The 22,602-nt window shown below is 57.5% G+C and overlaps 1 protein-coding gene across 1 annotated transcript; it reads left to right on the top strand.

The window, feature by feature from the left end:
• Positions 1-11,685: 11,685 nt before the first annotated feature.
• On the top strand, positions 11,686-15,751 carry LOC149867882 (C-type lectin domain family 1 member A-like). The gene is made up of 7 exons (XM_090037485.1): positions 11,686-11,801; positions 11,874-11,972; positions 12,585-12,674; positions 12,923-13,111; positions 13,572-13,720; positions 14,133-14,230; positions 14,483-15,751. Exons 1-7 carry the CDS (start codon positions 11,714-11,716, stop codon positions 14,628-14,630), a joined length of 861 nt encoding a protein of 286 aa, XP_089893611.1. The 5' UTR covers positions 11,686-11,713; the 3' UTR covers positions 14,631-15,751.
• Positions 15,752-22,602: the final 6,851 nt, after the last annotated feature.

Raw genomic sequence — 22,602 nt, 5'->3', positions numbered from 1 at the left:
AGGTGAAACTAGGTTGGCATCGATTAATGTCATGCTGGACCCCGTGTCCAGTTCCCCAATAAGGGTTCTCCCATTGACCGTTATCTTGGTCCGGTGGGGGCCATCACCTCCTCTGGGTTTGTGATCCTGTAGCAACAGGCACGCCCCTCAGAGGGGCTCGGGTCTCCCCCCTCACTGCTTACAGCTGTTGCATGTCTGACGGGCTTGGGTTTGTTGCTTAACTTTGGGCATTTGGGTTGGATGTGGCCCGGCTCCCCGCAGTTATAGCACCCCCTCTTTTCCGAATTGGGAGGTTTGGTTGAATCAGGGGCCTCCTTACGCTCGGTCTGGGACGGCCCCTTTTCCCCTTTTGGACCTGGCCCTCCCTTCCCCCCTCTTTGGACCCCTTTCTGTTCCTTCCCAGAGCAGGGAGGCATCTTGTCTGACCCCTCACAATTAAGCAACAGCTGATCCGCAATTTCAGCGGCCTCATGGACTGTTTTGGGGCCCCTGTCCTTGACTAGGGTTTTAATCTCCCTTGGACAGAGGTGGTAAAATTGGTCCAGCACTATGAGATGTAGCAGCTTCTCTCTAGTGTCAGCCTTGGCTCCGTCCACCCATTTAACGAGTGCATCCCACACCAGGGCCATAAAATCAGCCTTTGACTTCTTGGGCTGTGGGACGAGATTCCGGAATTTTTTTTGGAAATAATCCAGTCCTAACTTGAATCTTATAGACACGGCCTGTTTGAAGGTATCATAGTTCTCATCTGCATCTGAGGGCAGGCTGTTCATGACCACTGCCAGGTCGCCATCTACCAGAGCAGTGATGTGCATCATGTACTCCTCCTCGGGCACCTTCCACCGTCGGACTTGCCTTTCAAAGATGCTGAGGATTACGTCAGGATCATCTCTAACTCGGTAGTGAGAGAAGGCTGGGGAGTTCGGTTTGGGTTGTCCCCCAGATGCTCACAGAGGGCCCGCATCTCCCCCGTTGGGCGGCAGACAAAGTACCGCTAGTTTGTGCTCACGCCATGCTGTCTTCTCTGCTAGCTCCATCCTTTTCTCCTCCTGCTCCATTATTTCAGCTGCACCTGTGCCTTCTTGCGCTCCCGCTGGATCTCCAGCTCCATCTTTTTCAACTCCAACTCGTACTTGTGCTTGCTCTTTCGCTCCCGCTCTTCAGCTTCTACCTGCATCTGATACATCCAGCATTCCTCTGTAGGGGGTGATCCCTCAGAGGGCTGAGGACTTGGCATGCAGGGATTTGATTCTGGGGACGACTCAGGAGTTGGCACGCATGAAGGCGGCTCTGTGGCTGAGTCATTGTCACTCAGGAGTTTAATCAGTTCTTTATTTAACCCTTTCTTCACTTGAAGGCCTCTCCCTTTAACCAGTTCTTTTAGTTCAGGCACAGTCTTTTCGGTGTACTACTCCGCCATCCTGGCTATCTACACTATCCAGTCGACCTGATGCCAAATTAGAAATTGTTTGCTCAAGGGATTTCAGTGACTCTATTACTCTTCCCAAATTATGCCTGTAATACAGCAGGGTATTCGGATCCCACTACTACCACCACATGTGGAGGGCCAGCAGGCGGCGCTCCTGCGTTGAGCCGCCCACCTCCCTGCGCCCGACCACCTGCCAGGCTCCGAATGCCTCCCTAGGGGCGCCTTATGTCCGGCCGACCCCTCTGCCGGAGCACACTCACTAGCCTGGGGGTAACGTAGCTGCCACCACCCCGAGAAGGGACTGCCTCAGCCCGGTGTCCTCGGGGAAACACAGGCCTAAAGTCCTACGGGTACTCGACCCAGTACAGGCACTTGCGGCCCTTCCCCAAGTCAGGGGCAAAAAGGAAAGTCTCCCTTAGTTCGCAGACCTAAGGGGTCTCTTGGGCATAATTTAGACCCCCCCCCAATAAGTCTCGCACAGCAGTCACAAAGGAGAACTTTATTGATTACAGGGGTACAGTGAAAATAGGGTACAAGATTGAGCAGGGGCCAGGTCAGATGCCAGAAGAGGCAGGTGATGAAGGGGCTGTCCTGCTCAGGGCTGAGGGGTGGCTTTGCTTGCTGTGCCCAGGCTGCAAGTCAAAGCAAGTGTGTGCGGCTGTCCCAGGCTCCGGGGCTTTGCTGGTGGCCACGTATGACAGGAAGGAGTGTTCCCCGTCTCCCCAGTTGCTGAGGCATCAGGGTTTCCTTTGCTGCCCGAAGAGGTGCTGGGTGCTGCCTGCAGAGAGGTGCTGGGCTGTGTGGGAGTGAGCACAGGCAATGTCATTCAGACACCTTCACACACTAGTCCATAGACAGTAGCTTCCAGTGTCCAATGCTGCCACCTTCTCTGCAGCCCAGGCTGGGGCTGGGGCGGTGCCCGTGTTCCTGCTGGGACGAGCCCTACAGGATACTGGGTAGAGGCTCTTAGCCTTGTGCTCAGGCTCAGCCCAGGGCTGCAGTGTGGGCAGGAAACGTTGGCAAAGACCTGGTACAATTATCACATGTATGTGCCGGAGAAAGAGCTAAGGGAGCAGAGCAGGGTCTCAGACTACTTGGGCATGGGTGACCAAAGGAAGGAGACAACTACGTCCATGTTTCCAAACAGAACCTATAATTGGCAAGAGATCGGACTACACTGAATGCACAAGAAGTGTGCTATACATGGTGGGCATGCCCTACTTGGGGGGCATGCCATACATGACTATGGTCAAGGCACCCAAAGGATAAAGGGGTGCAGATTCACTTATAAAAGCCCAGGCAGAGATGAAGACTGTGGGATCTCCACTCCAACACCTAAGACGAATTGTGGATCCCCCAGAATTGGGAGGGGGGTTGATATTAAGCAGGATTTCATAGATTTCATAGACATCAGGGCTGGAAGGGACATCGGGAGATCTTCGAGTCCAGCCCCCTGCCCAAAGGGCAGGAAGTCAGCTGGGGTCATAGGATCCCAGCAAGATAAGCATCCAATTTACTCTTGAAGGTGTTCAATGTAGGTGCTTGAACCACCTCTGCTGGCAGACTGTTCCAGACCTTGGGGGCTCGGACAGGAAAGAAATTCTTCCTTATGTCCAGCCTGAAATGGTCTTGCAGGAGACTGTGACCGCTCGACCTTGTCATCCCTTGGGGCGCTGTGGTGAACAGACGTTCCCCCAGATCCTGGTGGTCACCCCTGATAAACTTATAGGTGGCCATCAGATCACCCCTGAGCCTGCGCTTTTCCAGGCTAAAGAGTCCCATGGCTCTCAGCCTGTCATCGTAAGATCTGTTTTCCTGACCTCTGATCATGCGCGTGGCTCTCCTCTGGACTCTCTCAAGCTTCTCCACATCCTTTTTGAATTGTGGAGCCCAAAACTGGATGCAGTACTCCAGCTGCGGCCGAGTACAAGGGGAGAATGACGTCCCGGGATTTGCTCGAGAAGCATCTATGGATGCAAGCCAGCGTTTTGGTCGCTTTACTAGCCGCAGCATCGCATTGCAGGCTCATGTTCATCTTGTGGTCAATGATGACCCCCAAGTCTCTTTCTTCTGTAGTGCTATCCAACGTAGCACTGCCGAGCCTATAAGGGTGCTGCAGGTTTTTCCTCCCAAGGTGGAGAACCTTGCATTTTTCGGTGTTAAACACCATCAGGTTCTCGTCTGCCCATTTGCTGAGCTTGTCCAGGTCAGCCTGGATCACCCGCCTATCTTCTGGCATGGATGCTTTGCCCCAAAGTTTGGTGTCATTGGCAAACTTGGCCACTCTGCTCCTGACTCCAATGTCCACATCATTAATGAAGATGTTGAACAGGATGGGTCCAAGGACAGAGCCTTGAGGGACCCCACTGGTCAAAGGGCACCACGATGAGTGACTGCCATCAATCACAACCCTCTGGGTCTGACCACGGAGCCAGTTTCCCAGCCAGCGGTTCATGGTGGAGCCAAGGCCACAACTGGCCAGTTTGGCCAAGAGGTGATCGTGGGATACCAGATCAAAAGCTTTTTTGAAGTCAAGATATATGACATCAATCTCTTCTCCCTCGTCCAGGTGATAGGTCACCTGGTCATAGAAGGAAATGAGATTGGTCAAACAAGACCTACCTGCAACAAACCCGTGCTGGCTAGCCCTTAGGATGTTAGCCTGGGCCAGTCCCTCAAGGATGGCCTCCTTAATAAACTTTTCTAAGATCTTCCCCAGGATAGAAGTCAGGCTAATGGGCCTGTAGTTAGCTGGATCCACTCTCCTCCCTTTCTTGAAGATTGGCACCACATGGGCCTTCTTCCAGTCTTCGGGCACTACACCAGAGCGGCAGGAGTTTTGAAAGACCCGTGCCAGGGGCTGGGCTATGACGCTCGCCAGCTCCTTGAGTGCCCTGGGGTGCAGATTGTCAGGGCCTGCTGACTTGAAGGTATCCAGCTTCTCAAGATGTTCCTTCATGAGATCAGCATTTATGGAGGGTAGGGGATCCCCAACTCCCGGATCTCCCTGTCCCTAGCAGGCATGGGCGTCCCATGGGACTGATGAAAGATCGACGCAAAGTCGGAGCACATCTGTGATGGGCCGGCTTCAGGGATAATGCTCAAGGGCAACCAGCACGGTTTCATTAGGGGCAAGTCATGTCAGACCAACCTGATTGTCTTTTATGATCAGGTCACAAAGGCAATGGATGCAGGTGTGGCCATGGACATAGTCTTTCTAAACTTCAGCTAGGCCTTTGACACCATCTCCCACCCCATCCTCATTAAAAAACTAGGCGACTGTGGCATTGATGCCAACACATTCAGATGGATTTCATATTGGCTTTGTGGTGGGCCAGTAGGGGGCGCCCCTGTGTTGAGTCTCCCACCTCCCTGCGCCCGACCACCTGCCAGGCTCCGAATGCCTCCCTGGGGCGCCCTATGCTCAGCCGAACCCTCTCCCGGAGCACACTCGCTAGCCTGGGGTTAATGTAGCTGCCACCACCCCAAGAATGGACTCACTCTCGGCCTTGTGTCTTTGGGGTAACAGAGACCCAATGTCCTATGGGTACTCGACCCAGTACAGGCACTTGGGGCACTTTCCCAAGTCAGGGGCAAAAAGCACAGTCTCCCTCAGTCCGCAGACCTAAGGGATCTCTTAGGCATAATTTAGACCCACCCCTCAATCGGTCACAAAGGAAGACTTTATTGATTACAGGAGTAGAGTGAAAATAGGGTACAAGATTGAGCAATATCCTAGAAATCCTAAAGAGAAAAACAGTCTGGCTGAGGTAGCCTTTTGATTACGCATCTAAGTTACTGCCAGCTAGATATCTACCCAGATCTCGAGCAACTTACTCACAAGCATCACCCACGAGACTGTTGGAGATCCCCTCTGGAGGCAGGTGGCTTCTAGCTTGTGTGTTTTGGGGTGAGAGAGAGCCAGTTTCAGATGGTAAGGCTCCTCTGTGTCCCCTGCTTGGCTGCTCCTTCACCTCATGGCCGTATAGAGAGAGACCACCTCTTCCCCCCCCAACTTATATAGCCCCTGTGACCTCATTCACCTGGTCCAGTGGAGGTCAGCCCCAGTTGGCTGTCAGCCAACCAATTTGAAATACATCACCTGTTACCAGGCAGATTCCAGTCCACCAGGTAGATGCCCCTCACCCAGGTACCGGTCCCGTGGGCAGAGGGAGCAGGTTCCCCCCTCCCTCAGGACTGCAACCAGCTCAGGATACCTAAAGAGAGAGGGTAAAGGTGTGTGTCCTCTGCCAGGCCCGTCCTAATCAAATGGTCACAGCACAGAGATTTTGGGGAGAAATCAAGGTGGCCTTCTGCCACACTTCCCCTTGCCCTTTAAAAGCTTGTATCTGTAGCTTCACAGAGGTATGGAGAGAAGCGTGCTAGTTTGGAGGGGCCACCTTTCACCCCAAGGTGGCTTTCTGCTACAGGCTCAAGGGTGATACTCAGAGGGTGGTGGTGGACAGGTCATATTCAAACTGGGGAGAAGTGGGCAGCGGAGTCCCCCAGGGCTCGGTCCTTGGGCCTGCGCTGTTCAATTTCTTCATCAGCGATTTGGACGATGGGGTGAAAAGCAATCTGTTTAAAAAAAGCAACCAGCCTATCAGAGGCATGACACAGATGGGCATGCGCTGCACCCCAAGGGTCCCCTCGGGCTCTGCAGCGCCCCCCGTTGGGCACCTCAGAGACGGCCGCCCAGACGGAGCCCATGGTCCCCGGCTCCACGCAGATGGAGCCCCTGGCTCTTGGCTGCGGGGGCTGCCTGTCCCTTTTTCAGGCTCTGGGGCCCGGGAGCATGGCCACCTCCCCTTGCGGGGTCTGCTCCGTAGTGGGGTCTCTGGCACGCCAGTGGGAGGAGCTCCAGGCCACAGAGACTGCGTGCCATCGGGGACTGCGAGCAGGAGACTGACTCCTACTGCCAGGCTATTCTCCCCCAGGAGCCACAGGGTAGAGCACCGTCTCCCTCCAGGACTAAGGAGGACTCTGGGACCTCCCACTCTGCCCAGTCAGGGGCATGGACCAAAGTGGTAAAGGGCCCCAGGGCCCACCGCACCAAGGCCCCTGCCCCACCGGAGCTTAGCAACAGGTTCGCACCTCTTGCTCCCACAGGCAACCCAGGCTCGACTGCAGCTACTGGCCCCGCTCTCCCCAAGTCAAAGCGAAAGGTGTTTGTTGTGGAAGACTCCATCCTGCGGGGCACTGAGGGGGCAATCTGCTGCCCCGACCCCTTAGCCCGGGAAGTCTGCTGCTTCCCGGGGGCCCGCATCCGAGACATTAGGGAGAGGATCCCACAGCTCCTCCGGTCCACAGACCACTATCCCATGCTCCTTATTCACGTGGGCACAAATGACACGGCTCGGAGCCCCCCAGCCAAGTTGTGAGGCGCTACAGGGATTTGGGAGCGGGGCTTAGGGGTCTGGGAGCTCAGGTGGTGTTTTCGTCCATCCTCCCAGTCTCGGGCTATGGGCTGAGGAGGGAGAGGAGGATCCACGCAGTGAACCAAAGACAGCAGCACTCGTGTCATCGGCTCTTTGGCGAGAGAGGCAGGGAGCTGTTGGGAAGAGATGGCCTCCACCTCTCTCCCCTGGGGAGGAGGCTCTTCTCAGCCAGGCTGGCTGACCTGCTCCACCGGGCTTTAAACTAAGCCCGCTGGGGGATGGGGGGGACTACCACCACTGCTGGGCCACTGAGCGACCCTTGCAAAGCCAGCGGACCAAGGCACTCAAGGGAGCCCACCCCTGCCCCAGCCCTGGCACAATCTGTGGGCAAGGCAAGAGCCCCCAAGGGCACTCTTGCCTGCCTGTACACTAATGCCAGGAGCCTGGGCAACAAGCAGGAGGAGCTCGTCCTCCTGCTCAGTGCAAAGAATTATGATGTCATTGGGATAACGGAGACCTGGTGGGACTTCACCCATGACTGGACCATGGGTATAGAGGGATATACCCTGTACAGGAGGGATCGTGTTGACAAAAGGGGCGGGGGTGTAGCTCTCTTTGTGAAGGAAAGCTACATGTCCCTGCAAGCTGATGTTGGTGACCAGCATGGACGGCGAGAGACCCTCTAGGTAAAAATTTGTGGGGAATACGGCACAGGGGACACAACGGTGGGAGTCAACTACAGATCTCCCACTCAAAGCCCTAAGCTTGACCAGGAGTTCGCCCGGGAACTGACTGAGGCCACTTGCTCCAGGACCTTGTTTGTCATGGGTGACTTCAATTACCCGGACATCTCGTGGGAAGATCACACAGCAATATCTGAGCAGTCGCAAAGCTTTCTCTCGTGCGTGGATGACCTCAACCTGACTCAAGAAGTCTATGGGCCAACGAGAGGCAAAGCGCTGCTCGACCTGGTACTGGCTATGGTGGACGACCTAATCGGTGACCTAGTGTTCGATGGGAAGTTGGGTGACAGCGACCACGAGCTGATCACCTTCACCATCCGCCATAAAGCTGGCAAGTCAGTCAGCAACACAGAAGTCCTTGACTTCAGAAAAGCCGACTTTGACAAGCTCAAGAGGCTTGTCGGTCAGGCCCTTAGGGACCACGACCCCAGGGAGAGGGGAGTTCAAGAAGAGTGGTTGCTTCTCAAGGAAGCGATCCTCAGTGCACAAGCTAAATCTATTCCAACACAGAGGAAGGGCAGCAAGAAGGCACAGCAGCCCCCCTGGCTCTCCAGAGACCTAGCGGACCTCCTGTGGCTTAAAAGGAAAGCCTACAAAGGATGGAGGATGGGATTCACCTCCAAGGAGAATTATCCTGCGCTGGTCCAGTCCTGCAGGGACCAAACCAGGAAAGCCAAGGCTGAAACTGAACTCCAACTAGCTTCAAGCATCAAGGACAACAAAAAGTCCTTTTTCAGATATGTAGGGAGCCGGAGGAAAAGCAAGGGCAACGTTGGACCCCTGCTAAACCAGATGGGGCAACTGACAACTTACGCTCAGGAAAAAGCCAACCTATTAAATAGGTACTTTGCATCAGTCTTTCATCAGTCACATGGGACGCCCATGCCTGCTATGGGACAGGGAGATCTGGGTGATGGGGAACCCCTACCCTCCATAAATGCTGACCTCGTCAAGGAACATCTTGAGAAGCTGGATACCTTCAAGTCAGCTGGCCCTGACAACCTGCACCCCAGGGCACTCAAGGAGCTGGCGAGCGTCATAGCCCAGCCCCTGACACGGGTCTTTCAAAACTCTTGGCGCTCTGGTGTAGTGCCCGAAGACTGGAAGAAGGCCCATGTGGTGCCAATCTTCAAGAAAGGGAGGAGAGTGGATCCAGCTAACTACAGGCCCATTAGCCTGACTTCTATCCTGGGGAAGATCTTAGAAAAGTTTATTAAGGAGGCCATCCTTGAGGGACTGGCCCAGGCTAACATCCTAAGGGCTAGCCAGCACGGGTTTGTTGCGGGTAGGTCTTGTTTGACCAATCTCATTTCCTTCTATGACCAGGTGACCTATCACCTGGATGAGGGAGAAGAGATTGATGTCATCTATCTTGACTTCAAAAAAGCTTTTGATCTGGTATCCCATGATCACCTCTTGGCCAAACTGGCCAGTTGTGGCCTTGGCTCCACCACGATCCGCTGGCTGGGAAACTGGCTCCGTGGTCGGACCCAGAGGGTTGTGATTGATGGCAGTCACTCATTGTGGTACCCTGTGACCAGTGGGGTCCCTCAAGGCTCTGTCCTTGGACCCATCCTGTTCAACATCTTCATTAATGATGTGGACATTGGAGTCAGGAGCAGACTGGCCAAGTTTGCCAACGACACGAAATTTTGGTGCAAAGCATCCACGCCAGAAGACAGGCGAGTGATCCAGGCTGACCTGGACAAGCTCAGCAAATGGGCAGACAAGTACCTGATGGTGTTTAACACTGAAAAATGCAAGGTCCTTCACCTTGGGAGGAAAAACCTGCAGCGCCCTTATAGGCTCGGCAGTGCTACGTTGGATAGCACTACAGAAGAAAGAGACTTGGGGGTCATCATTGACCACAAGATGAACATGAGCCTGCAATGCGATGCTGCGGCTAGTAAAGCAACCAAAACACTGGCTTGCATCCATAGAAGCTTCTCGAGCAAATCCCGGGATGTCATTCTCCCCTTGTACTCGGCCTTAGTGAGGCCGCAGTTGGAGTCCTGCGTCCAGTTTTGGGCTCCACAATTCAAAAAGGATGTGGAGAAGCTTGAGAGAGTCCAGAGCAGACCCACGCGCATGATCAGAGGTCAGGAAAACAGATCTTACGGCGACAGGCCGAGAGCCATGGGACTCTTTAGCCTGGAAAAGCGCAGGCTCAGGGGTGATCTGATGGCCACCTATAAGTTTATCAGGGGTGACCACCAGGATCTGGGGGAACGTCTGTTCACCAGAGCGCCCCATGGGATGACGAGGTCGAACGGTCACAAACTACCGCCAGACCATTTCAGGCTGGACATAAGGAAGAATTTCTTTCCTGTCCGAGCCCCCAAGGTCTGGAACAGTCTGCCAGCGGAGGTGGTTCAAGCACCTACATTGAACACCTTCAAGAGTAAATTGGATGCTTATCTTGCTGGGATCCTATGACCCCAGCTGACTTCCTGCCCTTTGGGCAGGGGGCTGGACTCGAAGATCTCCCAATGTCCCTTCCAGCCCTGATGTCTACGAAATCTATGAAATCTATGAAATTCACTGATGATACCAAAATTTGGGGTGAGGTGAACATGCTAGTAGGGAGGGAAAGATTGCAGCAAGATCTGGATAGGTCACAGGGGTCGGCTAACATAAACAGGATGCATTTCAATACTGACAAGTGCAGGGTGCTGCACCTGGGCAGTAGGAACCAGCAGCACACTTAGAAGATGGGAAACTCCCTTCTTGAGAGCACGAAGGGAGAAAGGGATCTTGGCATCATTATTGAACAATAATTTCATAACTGAAGTCATAACTGGAGTCATTGTTGAAGAAGCTGAGCACAGGGTTGTGGCCCAGGTGGGACAAGCGGGGTCCAGCCCCCTTTGCCAGAGGGTGAGAGCCGGGTGTCTTTGTATTTTGTTGTAGTTGTAGCTTGTTGTAGCTGTAGTACATGCATCTCCAAACTGTGTAAAATGGTGACACGGGACCTGGCCAAAGCCTGGCTGCAGGCCAGACACATGATGTCCCAACAGCCTTTCGTGCCGCAGCAGTTCCCCAGGCCAAGGAGGAAATTGAGCTTGTTGCACGTGATTTGTTTGTCATGAACTCACATAGCTGCTTGTGCTCAGCCTTTCCTCCTCCACACACTTGCACAGACCATTCCTGAGTGTCTGCTCCAGTGACTTCCCAGGCACAGAGATGACAGGAACCGGGATGTAGCTCCCTGGGTCCCGTTTGTGCTTTCCAGTGAGGCGCACTGCACTGGCTCTTCTCTAGATCTCTGCACCTCGCCTGTCTCCCACAGCCTGGTCAATATTGATCCCACAGGCCAGTTCCTCCAGCCCTTTGGGGGAAGCCCTTGATGTCCTCTGGAACAGGATGAATTCAGACCCATGCAGCTGCCTAGGAAAGGGCTTGGGGTGAGCCCTGGGGTGGACAACCCACGTAGCTGGGAGAGAGGGTGGAGGAGCTGTGGTGCACGGTGCCCTTCCTCCAGGGTGGGGAAGAAGCAGGGCAGGGCCAGCTCAGCACCTGATAAGGCTGAGAGCAGATAAACGGCAGGCTTTGGGAGATCTTGTGCCCTTCCTGTGCCAGGATACCTCATGCATTTTTTCAACCATTGCAGCAAGAGCGATGCTCCAGCCCTGCTGCAGGAACTGGGATGGTCTCTAGTGTCTTCGTGCACAGACCTGGCCCCTGCATACAGAACGGTGTAGATGGTGGAGGGGTCTCTGTGTGGGAGGCACCTGTGGGTGGACGGGTCTCTGTATCCAGTCACCAGTGAGCATTGATGGGGGCAGATCCCACATTTGGAAGGGTCGTTTTTCCCCCTGACTGTTACTAATGGGCCGCAGAGAACAACACACAGCCCAGGAGACCCTGCCATTGTATATCGTTCCTTGTGACCCAGGTTATTTCTGGGCCTGGGGCAGTCAGGGGCTGCTGGGCCAGGCCTGGGCTTACTCCACATGGCCTCTTGGATGCTCTTGCCCCCCTAGACCTCCTCTGCCAGGGGGCCTTCCCAGGGAGGACAGGGGTGTGGCTGCTGGAGCCAATGGCAGGGCCATGGTCCACATCCGGCTGTGCTTGGCCACCCCCTCCTGTGGTCCAGGCCACTTCTGCTTCTGGCTCTTTCTTGCACAAGCAGCTGCAGAGCCACCGTGTGCAACACTGCCAGGATGGGTGAGAGAGTCACATATGCTGAGCTGCAGTTCTCCAAGGCCCCCGCCCCGGGACAAAGTGTGATCCCCCAGGCACAAGGGGAAGGTAGGACTGAGCACCCCTCTGCCATCCAGCCCTGCCCCTGCCCAACCCCCTGAACAGCCCCTGTGTCTGCAGCCCTACCAGCCCCAGGAAAGACCGCCGACACCTTCGAGACCTTCCAGCTGTGCCCAGTGGGTGTGGGTCCAGGCGGAGATGGGGCTCAGCAGCATAGAGGTGAGAGTGAGGGAATCCCCTGCCCTGCCCAGGGCTCCCTGGCAGGGATGCAGAGAGCTCCCAGGGGTGCACAGCTGGAACGGGTGTGACACAGGACTGCAGGGGGCTAAGATGACAAGACTTGACAGGGGATGGAGGGGCTGTTCTGCCCCAGGGCTGAGGGGTGGCTTTGGTTGCTGTGCCGAGGCTGCAGGGCAGAGACGGGTAAGTGGCTGCCCGGGGTCCTGGGCTTTGCTAGGGGCCACGTGAGCTGGGAAGGAGTTTTCCCCCCTCCCCGGTTGCTGCAGACATCAGGGTTTCCTTTGCAGCCCTCAGAGGTGCTGAGTGCCGGGTGCATAGAGGTGCTGGGCTGTGGGTGTGAGTGCAGGTGGGGCAGGAGAGACAGTGCACACTTGTCCATTCAGACACACTCACACACTCGTTCATAGAGAGCAGCGTCCTGTGTCTGATACTGCCACCTTCCCTGGAGCCGAGGCTTGGGCTGGGGATCGGGCTGTGCCAATGCTTCTGCTGGGGTGGGAGGGCCTCCAGGCCTGCTGCCCTCTGTCTTGTATGGGGCTTTGGGGGCTGCAGGTGCCGTGGGGTGATCCCAAGGTGCTTCATCTCTTGCAGAGCCCCGGCGGAGCATACGTCCCCTGCCCCTGGCCCTGCTGGCAGCCTGCCTGGCCCTGCTGGCCACCATCATCGCCCTGGGGGTCTGCTGTGAGTAGAGGGAGCAGGGGCAATGGGCAGGTATTGGAGGAGCATGGAAGACACTGGGCAGTGTTGTGTCGCATCTGTATCTGTGCCCTGGTGCTGCTTTTGGAGGCTTTTGCCAGCTTCTCCATCCCTTGGGCCCAGGGCTTGGGTGGAGGTGTGACCTTGTGGATGGGGGGTGCCCCTGTCATGGGCAGTGCATCTATCGGGGGTGCAGGGCCCTGCCCCTGATGCTGACAGCCCCATGCTCGTAGACTGGCAGCAGGGGGAGTGCCTGGAGCAGGCCCAGGCAGAGGTGATGCAAATGCAACAGGAGGGGAACTGCAGCCAGATCGAGCTCCAGGAGGTCATGGGGGAGCTGGAACGTGCATGGCAGCTGGCCCAGACACTGCAGCAACAGCTGGACACAGCCCAGGCCACTATGCAGTCCTGCCAGGCCACAGGTAGTGCTTTGCGGTGCAAGGTGGGGGACATGGCTCCTGACCCCAGAAGCGGGGCAAGGAGTAGAGGGCAGTGCCAGCCCCATGCACTAGCCTGGTGTGATGGAGGGGTCAAGCCCCCGCATGTGGGGACTATGGAGGAGGCAGCTGTGGGGGCCAGGCACAGATCTGGGGAAGTAGGAACTCAGGCCCTACTGCAGTTGGGGCCAGCCCAGGCTACGGGTGTTCAGGGTCTGCTGGTCCGGCAGGTGCTGGGGGCGTTGGGCAGGGTGGGAGCTCCCGGGATTGCACAGGGCCAGGATCAGAGCCCAGCCCTGACCTCCGAGCCAGATCTGCCCGGCTCCTGCACCCAGGACCATCCCAAGCAGCGCAGAGCATGGCCCAGGCCCCAGTGGGTGGGAGGAGGGCCTGAGAGCCTTGGCACACGGTGGAGGCAGAGGTGTGAGTATCTACCTGTACCCAGACTGCTGCCCGGAGACCTGGATGCTGCACCGTGGGAAGTGCCTGTTCGTCTCCAGGGAGGAGAAGACCTGGGAGCAAAGCAAACGCGAGTGTGAAGTAAATTCCTCCCGGCTCCTCGTTCTCCAGCCCCGGGACCACAGGGCCATGCCGGTACATCTGGGCCTGGAGGGGCAAGAGGAAAGTGATGCCTGGCAGGAGCAGGCAGGGAAGGGCAGGGAGCAGGGAGGAGGCACAGCGAGGGTCGTGGCAGGCCTGGCCCTGGAGGAGCCAGTGACCCCATCCCGTGGCGTGGAGCGGGGCTGGGCAGGGCCTGGTGGGTTAAGGCAGCGCCGAGGGGCACATGGGGCAGGTGAAGGGAAGACACAGGCTAGAGGGGAGGAAGAAAGGCTGGGGACCTCCTGCAGCATGGGGGCCTCGGAGGCTGGAGCAGTTGACAGCCCTTCTCCTGCCCCTTCCCGGTCCTGAGGGGCACCCCCAGCCCCCCGGGCTCCCCTGGACGTCCTTCCCGGGCATTGGGTCTCCCTGCCCTGGGCACGTTTCACAGCCATTGTCACCTCTGCAGAGCTTTCTTGCCCACGCGGACGTCCCGTACTGGATCGGACTCAGGCGGAGAGAGGAGTCACGTCAGTGGCAGTGGGAGGACGGCACCCCGTACACCCCGTAAGTTGGCACCGAGCTCCTTGCCTAGAAACTCTGGGCCCCCCTTCCCGAGCACCAGGTGGGAGTGTGGGGAGCTCCCTGTCAGCCCACAGCGCGGGCTGTGACGGGGGTCTGGCTCGGGCCCTGGTACAAGGTCAGACGGGCCGTGGGCTCCCAGGCAGGGGGGAGCCGGGGCTGAGGCTGCAGGCAGGCGGGCAGGGCCCTGAGGGGCTGGGACGCCCTCGGGTCATGATGCGGCCTCTGTCGTCGCAGGCCTGGGAGCAGGACATCTTATGGTTATTTTGGAGTGATAAAAGGGGGCAGAATAGAGAGAGGAGACCGGTCCTATCACCGCTGGGTCTGCGAGAGGCCGGCCGGCGGCCGCTCCCAGGGAACCACAGGCACTGACCCCAGGGCATGAAGCCACGAGGGACCTGTGACTGGAAGAGCACGTGTCCACAGCATCGCAGCACCAGGGACTCGTGTCCCCTTCCCCACTTGTCAGCTGGATCCTGCACCGCGCACACTCGAGGGGGGACTGGCTCTGGCTGCCCCGCTCACCCTGCCCCTCGGCTTCAGCTCGTGGCTCCAGGGACCAGCTCCCACCAGCACCAGCCTGATCCCCTCGCAGCTCCAAGGACTCAGCAGCACCTGCTCTGGGAAACGGTCGAGCAGGCAGGGCCTAGCAAAGGCATTAGCGGATGTTCCCGGGGCCCCGGATCTATGCCAGAGCTGGGCTGCCGGACCCTGCAGGCCTGATGGCACAGACGGCTGCATCTCTGACCTGCACCCAGCACACGTGGGGGTGGAGGGGGCTAAGGGTCCCCCTCCTTTCCCAGCAGTGGGTTCAGCACAGGGCTGAAGTGGTGCTGGCAGGCGTCTGCCCACGGCCACCTGTCCAAGTGGGCTCCAGCTCTGCAGGTCGCAGCTCCTATCCTCTTTGCTGTCTCCTCCACAGGGCCTGGCTGTTGTACGGGCCTCCGTGGTGTTTGTGGGCCGGGCACAGTGCTGGGCCCCACGGGCTGCATACACGATGCCCCTGCACGGGCCCTGGCAGCAGGGCTGGAGGGGAACCTGCCACTCCACCGGGGCTTGCACCTGCCTGTGCTGCCCTGTACACCAGGCAAACATGCACCAACCCCACTGTCCTCCTTCTGCGCCCACTCCCCACAGCAGCCCCCACTGATCCAGGACCAGCAGGCAGAGCCCCATTCCCTGATCCCAGCCACTCTCCTTCTCACCCGTGCCCACCCAGAGCAGGAGGAGCCCCTGGGGCCAGCCAGGGGGTCCCAGCAGCCCTGGGGTCACTTTCCCCACCACTGTGGTGCCTGTTGCAGGGATGAGCATCACCGCTGGGGACCCGTACAGACCAAGGAGCCAGCCCTGCACTGCAGGCCCGTGGGTGCCCCCATCCTGCCCCACAGAGCTTCATACTGGGGACCTCCCCATGCCCGGGGGGAGGTGGGATGCACCATGGGTCAGGAAGGTGTATTGAACACTGTAAATAAGCCGGGAAATATATTGTTGCCATTCCTGCTGCTCACAGGCATCTTCATAGTATTAAACTGCTGAGATTGCATTTCCCAGTGCCGTGTGTGTGCGGAAGTGAGCACTAGGGCAGTGTCATGTCTGGCCTCCCTATTGCACACAGGCCTCCCTCAATAGCTGCTCCACCCCTGGGACCCCCACACCACTAATCCCCTGCCCTGTGTCGGGGGCTGTACACACTGCTCTCACTACCCTTGCGAGCCCAGGCAGAGGAGGCAACATGCAGGCCACGAGGCCCTGGTCTCTACACACCCATCCTACAGCCCCAGGGGAAGGGGAGCAAGTCAGCTGAACCCAACTCCTCCACAGCGCCCTCCCTGCTCCCAGGTCTAGAACTTGGCCGGATCCAGGGCCCTGGCGCTGGCTTCTCAGCTGGCGAGAGGTGGGCTGCAGGGCCCCTACGAAGTGGCAGAGCTCAGATGTTGTACCCAGTACTGGGACGGTGCCTCGGTGGAGCCAGGGGGTCACTGGCACTCGCAGGTGACAGCACAGGGACCAGGAAGTCACCATGTGCCTCCACTCTGGGCTTGGGCATCATGGGGGTCCTTGGTGGGCAGGTGGTGTGGGGCAGTAAGGTTGAAGGACAGCGACATGACCCGCTTGCTGAGTGTATCCAGCATCTTGGTCTTGCCGTCCTTGAAGTCCTGGCACTGGGAGAAATGATTGAGGCGGAGTGGCATCTGCCTGGTCCAGGTACATACTTTGGGCTCTGGGGGCTGCTGTGGGCTGGGGAGCATGTTGGAACTTGTCCGACTGGCTGCGGGACAGGTGCTGGTCTGCTCCGACTGATACAGCTCAAGCTGGGCTCGCCTTTTTGTGAGGTGCGTCACGCTGCAGACTTGCCCCAACTTTGGCAACTCCCAGGACTCCCAGGTCCATGTCTCCAGCGCTGCTGTCCTGCCAGGGACTCCCAGACTTTTCCTGTACTTTGCATCACTCCTCACTGGGGAGCACCTTGCACTGGTCTGCACTGCACTTCCCTGCACCGGCTCCTGCCCGGCTATCCAGCTGTCAGGGTCTCTCCGGACTCTGCTCCCATCCACTGGCCTAGTGGCAAGACCCTGGGGGCGCAGGTGCAGCCCAGGTCACTTTTCAAGAGAGTGCGAGGGCCTCCAGAGGGGTCTGGCATCCGACCTGGATCTAGGAGCTGTATCCGAGGTCAGGACAAGCCGGGGCAGAAGCTGGAGGCAGAGTTGAGGGGAGCTGAGGGTACTCTGGGATCAGAAGCCAAATGAAAGAAGAGGGCAAACTGGAGTCATGTGGGAACACTGAGGTCTCCCCAGAGCTGGAGCCAGGCGTCTCAGCAGGTCAGCATGGAGACATGCAGACAGTCGGGACAGGACCCTTCCCCTTGGTGTGGACATGGGTCCATGATGGGGCCTGCGGCTGGGGCGGGACTGCATAGTGGCCTGGGCTGTGTCCAGCTGTTGCTGCAGTGTCTGGGCCAGCTGCCGTGCATGTTCCAGCTCCCCCATGACCTTCTGGAGCTCGATCTGGCTGCGGTTCCCCTCCTTCTGCATTTACATCACCTCTGCCTGGGCCTGCTCCAGGCACTCCCCCTGCTGCCAGTCTACGAGCATGGGGCTGTCAGCATCAGGGGCAGGGCCCTGCACCACCGATAGATGCACTGCCCATGACAGGGGCACCCCCCATCCCCAAGCTCACACCTCCACCCAAGCCCTGGGCCCAAGGGATGGAGAAGCTGGCAAAAGCCTCCAAAAGCAGCACCAGGACACAGACACAGATGCAGACACAACACTGCCCACTGTCTTCCATGCTTCCCCCACACCTGCCCATTGCCCCTGCTCCCTCTACTCACAGCAGACCCCCAGGGCGATGGTGGTGGCCAGCAGGGCCAGGCAGGCTGCCAGCAGGGCCAGGGGCAGGGGACGTATGCTCCGCCGGGGCTCTGCAAGAGATGAAGCACCTTGGGATCACCCCACGGCACCTGCAGCCCCCAAAGCCCCATACAAGACAGAGGGCAGCAGGCCTGGAGGCCCTCCCACCCCAGCAGAAGCATTGGCACAGCCCGATCCCCAGCCCAAGCCTCGGCTCCAGGGAAGGTGGCAGCATCAGACACAGGACGCTGCTCTCTATGAACGAGTGTGTGAGTGTGTCTGAATGGAGAAGTGTGCACTGTCCCTCCTGCCCCACCTGCACTCACACCCACAGCCCAGCACCTCTATGCACCCGGCACTCAGCACCTCTGAGGGCTGCAAAGGAAACCCTGATGCCTGCAGCAACCGGGGAGGGGGGAAAACTCCTTCCCAGCTCACGTGGCCCCTAGCAAAGCCCAGGAGCCCCGGGCAGCCACTTACCCGTCTCTGCCCTGCAGCCTGGGCACAGCAACCAAAGCCACCCCTCAGCCCTGGGGCAGAACAGCCCCTCCATCCCCTGTCAAGTCTTGTCATCTTAGCCCCCTGCAGTCCTGTGTCACACCCGTTCCAGCTGTGCACCCCTGGGAGCTCTCTGCATCCCTGCCAGGGAGCCCTGGGCAGGGCAGGGGATTCCCTCACTCTCACCTCTATGCTGCTGAGCCCCATCTCCGGCTGGTCTCTCACCCACTGGGCACAGCTGGAAGGTCTCGAAGGTGTCAGCGGTCTTTCCTGGGGCTGGTAGGGCTGCAGACACAGGAGCTGTTCAGGGGGTTGGGCAGGGGCAGGGCTGGATGGCAGAGGGGTGCTCACTCCTACCTTCCCCTTGTGCCTGCGGGGTCACACTTCGTCCCGGGGTGGGGGCCTTGGAGAACTGCAGCTCAGCATATGTGACGCTCTCACCCATCCTGGCAGTGTTGCACACGGTGGCTCTGCAGCTGCTAGTGCAAGAAAGAGCCAGAAGCAGAAGTGGCCTGGACCACAGGAGGGGGTGGTCAAGCACAGCCGGATGTGGACCATGGCCCTGCCATTGGCTCCAGCAGCCACACCCCTGTCCTCCCTGGGAAGGCCCCCTGGCAGAGGAGGTCTAGGGGGGCAAGAGCATCCAAGAGGCCATGTGGAGTAAGCCCAGGCCTGGCCCAGCAGCCCCTGACTGCCCCAGGCCCAGAAATAACCTGGGTCACAAGGAACGATATACAATGACAGGGTCTCCTGGGCTGTGTGTTGTTCTCTGCGGCCCATTAGTAACAGTCAGGGGGAAAAAGGACCCTTCCAAATGTGGGATCTGCCCCCATCAATGCTCACTGGTGACTGGACACAGAGACCCGTCCACCCACAGGTGCCTCCCACACAGAGACCCCTCCACCATCTACACCGTTCTGTATGCAGGGGCCAGGTCTGTGCACGAAGACACTAGAGACCATGCCAGTTCCTGCAGCAGGGCTGGAGCATCGCTGTTGCTGCAATGGTTGAAAAAATGCATGAGGTATCCTGGCACAGGAAGGGCACAAGATCTCCCAAAGCCTGCCGTTTATCTGCTCTCAGCCTTATCAGGTGCTGAGCTGGCCCTGCCCTGCTTCTTCCCCACCCTGGAGGACTCTGGGTCATGGATGGACTCAGACCTGCTTGAGAGCACTCGGGCGGGGAAGTTCCTGAATGTGCTGTTATGGGTTATATGTTTTATTGTTAGGATCAGTATTATGTGGGGTGTAATTTCTCTTTAGGGTCGAAAGGTGACCCCTCCAAACTAGCACGCTTGTCTTCATACCTCCGTGAAGCTACGGATCCAAGCTTTATAAAGGGGGGGGAAGCGTGGCAGAAAGCCACCTTGGTTTCTCCCCAAAATCTCTGCCCTGTGACAACGTGATTAGATGGGCCAGCACAGAGGAGACCACACCCTCGGCCTGTCTCCTTAGGTGACCTGAGCTGGCTGCAGTCCTGAGGGAGGGGGAACCTGCCCCCTCTGCCTACGACTGGCATCAGCCACCTGGGTGAGGGGCATCTACCTGGTGGGCTGGAGTCTGCCCGGTAACAGGTGATGTATTACAAATTGGTTGGCTGACAGCCACCTGGGGCTGGCCTCCACTGGAGCAGGTGAATGAGGTCACAGGGGCTATATAAGTTAGTGGGGGAAAGGACAGGCTCTCTCTTCGGCCATGAGGTGAAGCAGCAGCCATGCGGGGGACACAGAGGAGCACGACCATCTAAAGTTGGCTCTCTCCCCCAAACTCATGAGCTAGAAACCGCCTGCCTCCAGAGGGGAATTGCACCGGTCTTTGCAAGGTGCTTGTGAGTAAGCTACTCAATCGGATTAGAGATCTAGCTGGCAGTAACACATATGCGTGATCAAAAGGCTACGTCAGCCACACTGTTTGCTCTTTAGGATTCCTAAGATATTGCTCAATCCTGTACCCTAGTTTACCCTACCCCCTGTAATCAATAAAGTTCTCCTTTTTGACTGGTGTGGGAGACTTATTGAGGAGTGGGTCTAAATTATGCCTAAGAGACCCCTTAGGTCTGCGGACTAAGGGAGACTTTGCTTTTTGCCCCCTGACTTAGGGAAGTGCCCCAAGTGCCTGTACTGGGTCGAGTGCCCGTTGGACTATTAGGCCTGTGTTTCCCCAAGGAGACAGGGCCAAGACAGTCCCTTTTCTGGGTGGTGTGGGCGACCTTACCCCCAGACTAGTGAGTGTGCTCTGGGAGAGGGGTTGGCCAAGCATAAGGCGCCCGTAGGGAGGCATTCGGAGCTGGGAAGGTGGTCGGGCGCAGGGAGGTGGGCGACTCAACGCAGGAGCGCCCCCTACTGGCCCGCCACAGGGGGCATCCCATGGAACTGGTGAAAAACTGATGCAAAGTACCCATTTACCAAGTTTGCTTTTTCCTGGGCGTCAGTTGTCAGTTACCCCATCTGGTTTAGCAGGAGCCCAGTCTTGCCCTTGCTTTTCCTCCGGCTCCCCAGATATCTAAAAAAAGGACTTTTTATTGTCCTTGATATTCGTAGCTAGCTGGAGTTCAGTCTCAGCCTTGGCTTTCCTGGTTTGCTCTCTGCAAGTCCGGACCAGAGCAGAGTATTCCTCCTTGGTGGCGGTTCCAGTCCTCCATCCTTTGTAGGTCTTCCTTTTAAGACGCAGGAGGTCTACCAGTTCCCTGGAGAGCCAAGGGGGCTGCTGTGGTCTCCTGCTGCCTTTCCTCCGATGCAGGATGGACTTTGTTCGTGCATCTAGGATTGCTCCCTTGAGGAGCAACCACTTGTCCTGAACTCCCCTCGCCTTTGGGTTGTGGCCTTTTAGGGCCTCTCTGACAAGCCTCCTGTGCTTGTCAAAGTCAGCTTTCCTGAAATCGAGGACTTCTGTATTACTGACTGATTTGCCAGCTTTATGGCAGATGGCGAAGGTGATCAGATCATGATCACTGTCACCCAGCTTCCCTTTGGTTGTTAGGTTGCTAATTAGGTCATCCCTGGTTGCCAGTACGAGGTTGAGCAGTGCTTTACCTCTTGTCGGCCTGTAGCCTTCCTGCGTCAGGTAGAGGTCGTCCACACATGAGAGAGAGGTTTGCGACCTCTTGGATTTGGTCTGAGCGCTCCTCCCACGAGACATCTGGGTAGTTGAAGTCTCCCATGACAACCATACACCGGGATTGTGCGGCCTCAGCGAATTCCCCGGCGAACTCCTGGTCAAGGTCTTGACTCTGGGTAGGGGGGTCTGTAGACCCCCACCATAGTATCCCCTGTGCTGTGTTCCCCTGGATTTTAACCCAGAGGGTTAAACAAGGGTGACAAGTCGTGCACCATAGGTGCCCATGTCGGCTTGCAGGGGCGCGCAGCTTTCCGTGACATAAAAAGTTATGCCCCTCCCCTTTTGTCCATTCAATCCCTCATGTACAGGGTATTGTCATACTGAATGTAATAGTTTCAATTTTTGGAATAAATACCCATTAGCCAGTTAGGAAAAAAGGCAAGGTTCCTCTTTTTATCTAGGATCATTGCTTGTTTCTGCCCAGGTGGTGAATATCTTGATTCTGAATTTTACCTTTAGAGGCCTTGCAGTGAACGTGCTGAATGTCTTGTTTTTGAATTTTATCTCTAGAGGCCTTTCACATAGTTAACTGAAGAGCGACCCTTGGGAAAGATTCGGAGAGATGGAAACCTAGGGGCTTTTGGAAAGGGGATGGCAAGAGAGGTTACAGCTGTATAATGGAAAATCAGTGGGCCAGCAGTGGCGGAAGTCCCTCCATCCCCCGGCAGGCTTAGTTTGAAGCCCGGTGGAGCAGGTCAGCCCGTCTGGCTGCGAAGAGCCTCCTCCCCAGGGGGGAGAGGTGGAGGCCGTCTCTTCCCAGCAGCTCGCTGCCTCTCCCGCGAAAGAGCAGGCTCTGGTTGTGGAAGCCAAAGCCTTCCCGATGACACCAGCACCGCAGTCTTTGGTTGATTATGTGGATCCTCCTCTCCATCCTCAGCCCATCGCCCGAGACTAGGGGGATCGAAGAAAACACCGCCTGTGCCCCCAGACCCTTTAGCCCCGCTCCCAAATCCCTGCAGCGCCTCATGACCCGGCTGGGAGCGCTCTGAGCCGTGTCGTTGGTACCCACATGGATGAGGAGCATGGGGTAGCGGTCTGTGGGCCGGAGGAGCTGTGGGATCCTCTCCACAATGTCCCAGACGCAGGCCCCTGGGAAGCAGCAAACTTCCCGGGCTAAGGGGTCGGGGCGGCAGGTTGTACCCTCAGTCCCCCTCAGGATGGAGTCTCCCACAAGAAGCACTTTGTGTTTGGTCTTGGGGGGAGCAGGGGCAGCAGCTGCAGTGTCCTCTGCGTTGCCTGTGGGAGCTGAGCAGGCTCTGCTGGGGATGCAAGAGGCTCGTATCTATTGCAAAGCTCCAGCGGGGTAGGGGCCTTGCTGCACCGGGCCCTGGCTCCCTTGACCACCTTGGTCCAACCCTGTGGTCTACCCTCCGGCTCCTGGGGCAGAAGGGCC

Source organism: Crocodylus siamensis, chromosome 3 (assembly GCF_052110815.1).
Source record: "Crocodylus siamensis isolate JL-2025a chromosome 3, ASM5211081v1, whole genome shotgun sequence".
NCBI lineage: Eukaryota > Metazoa > Chordata > Crocodylia > Crocodylidae > Crocodylus > Crocodylus siamensis.
The sequence above is the reverse complement of the archived record's forward strand: the minus strand, read 5'-3'. Positions and strand labels throughout refer to the sequence as shown.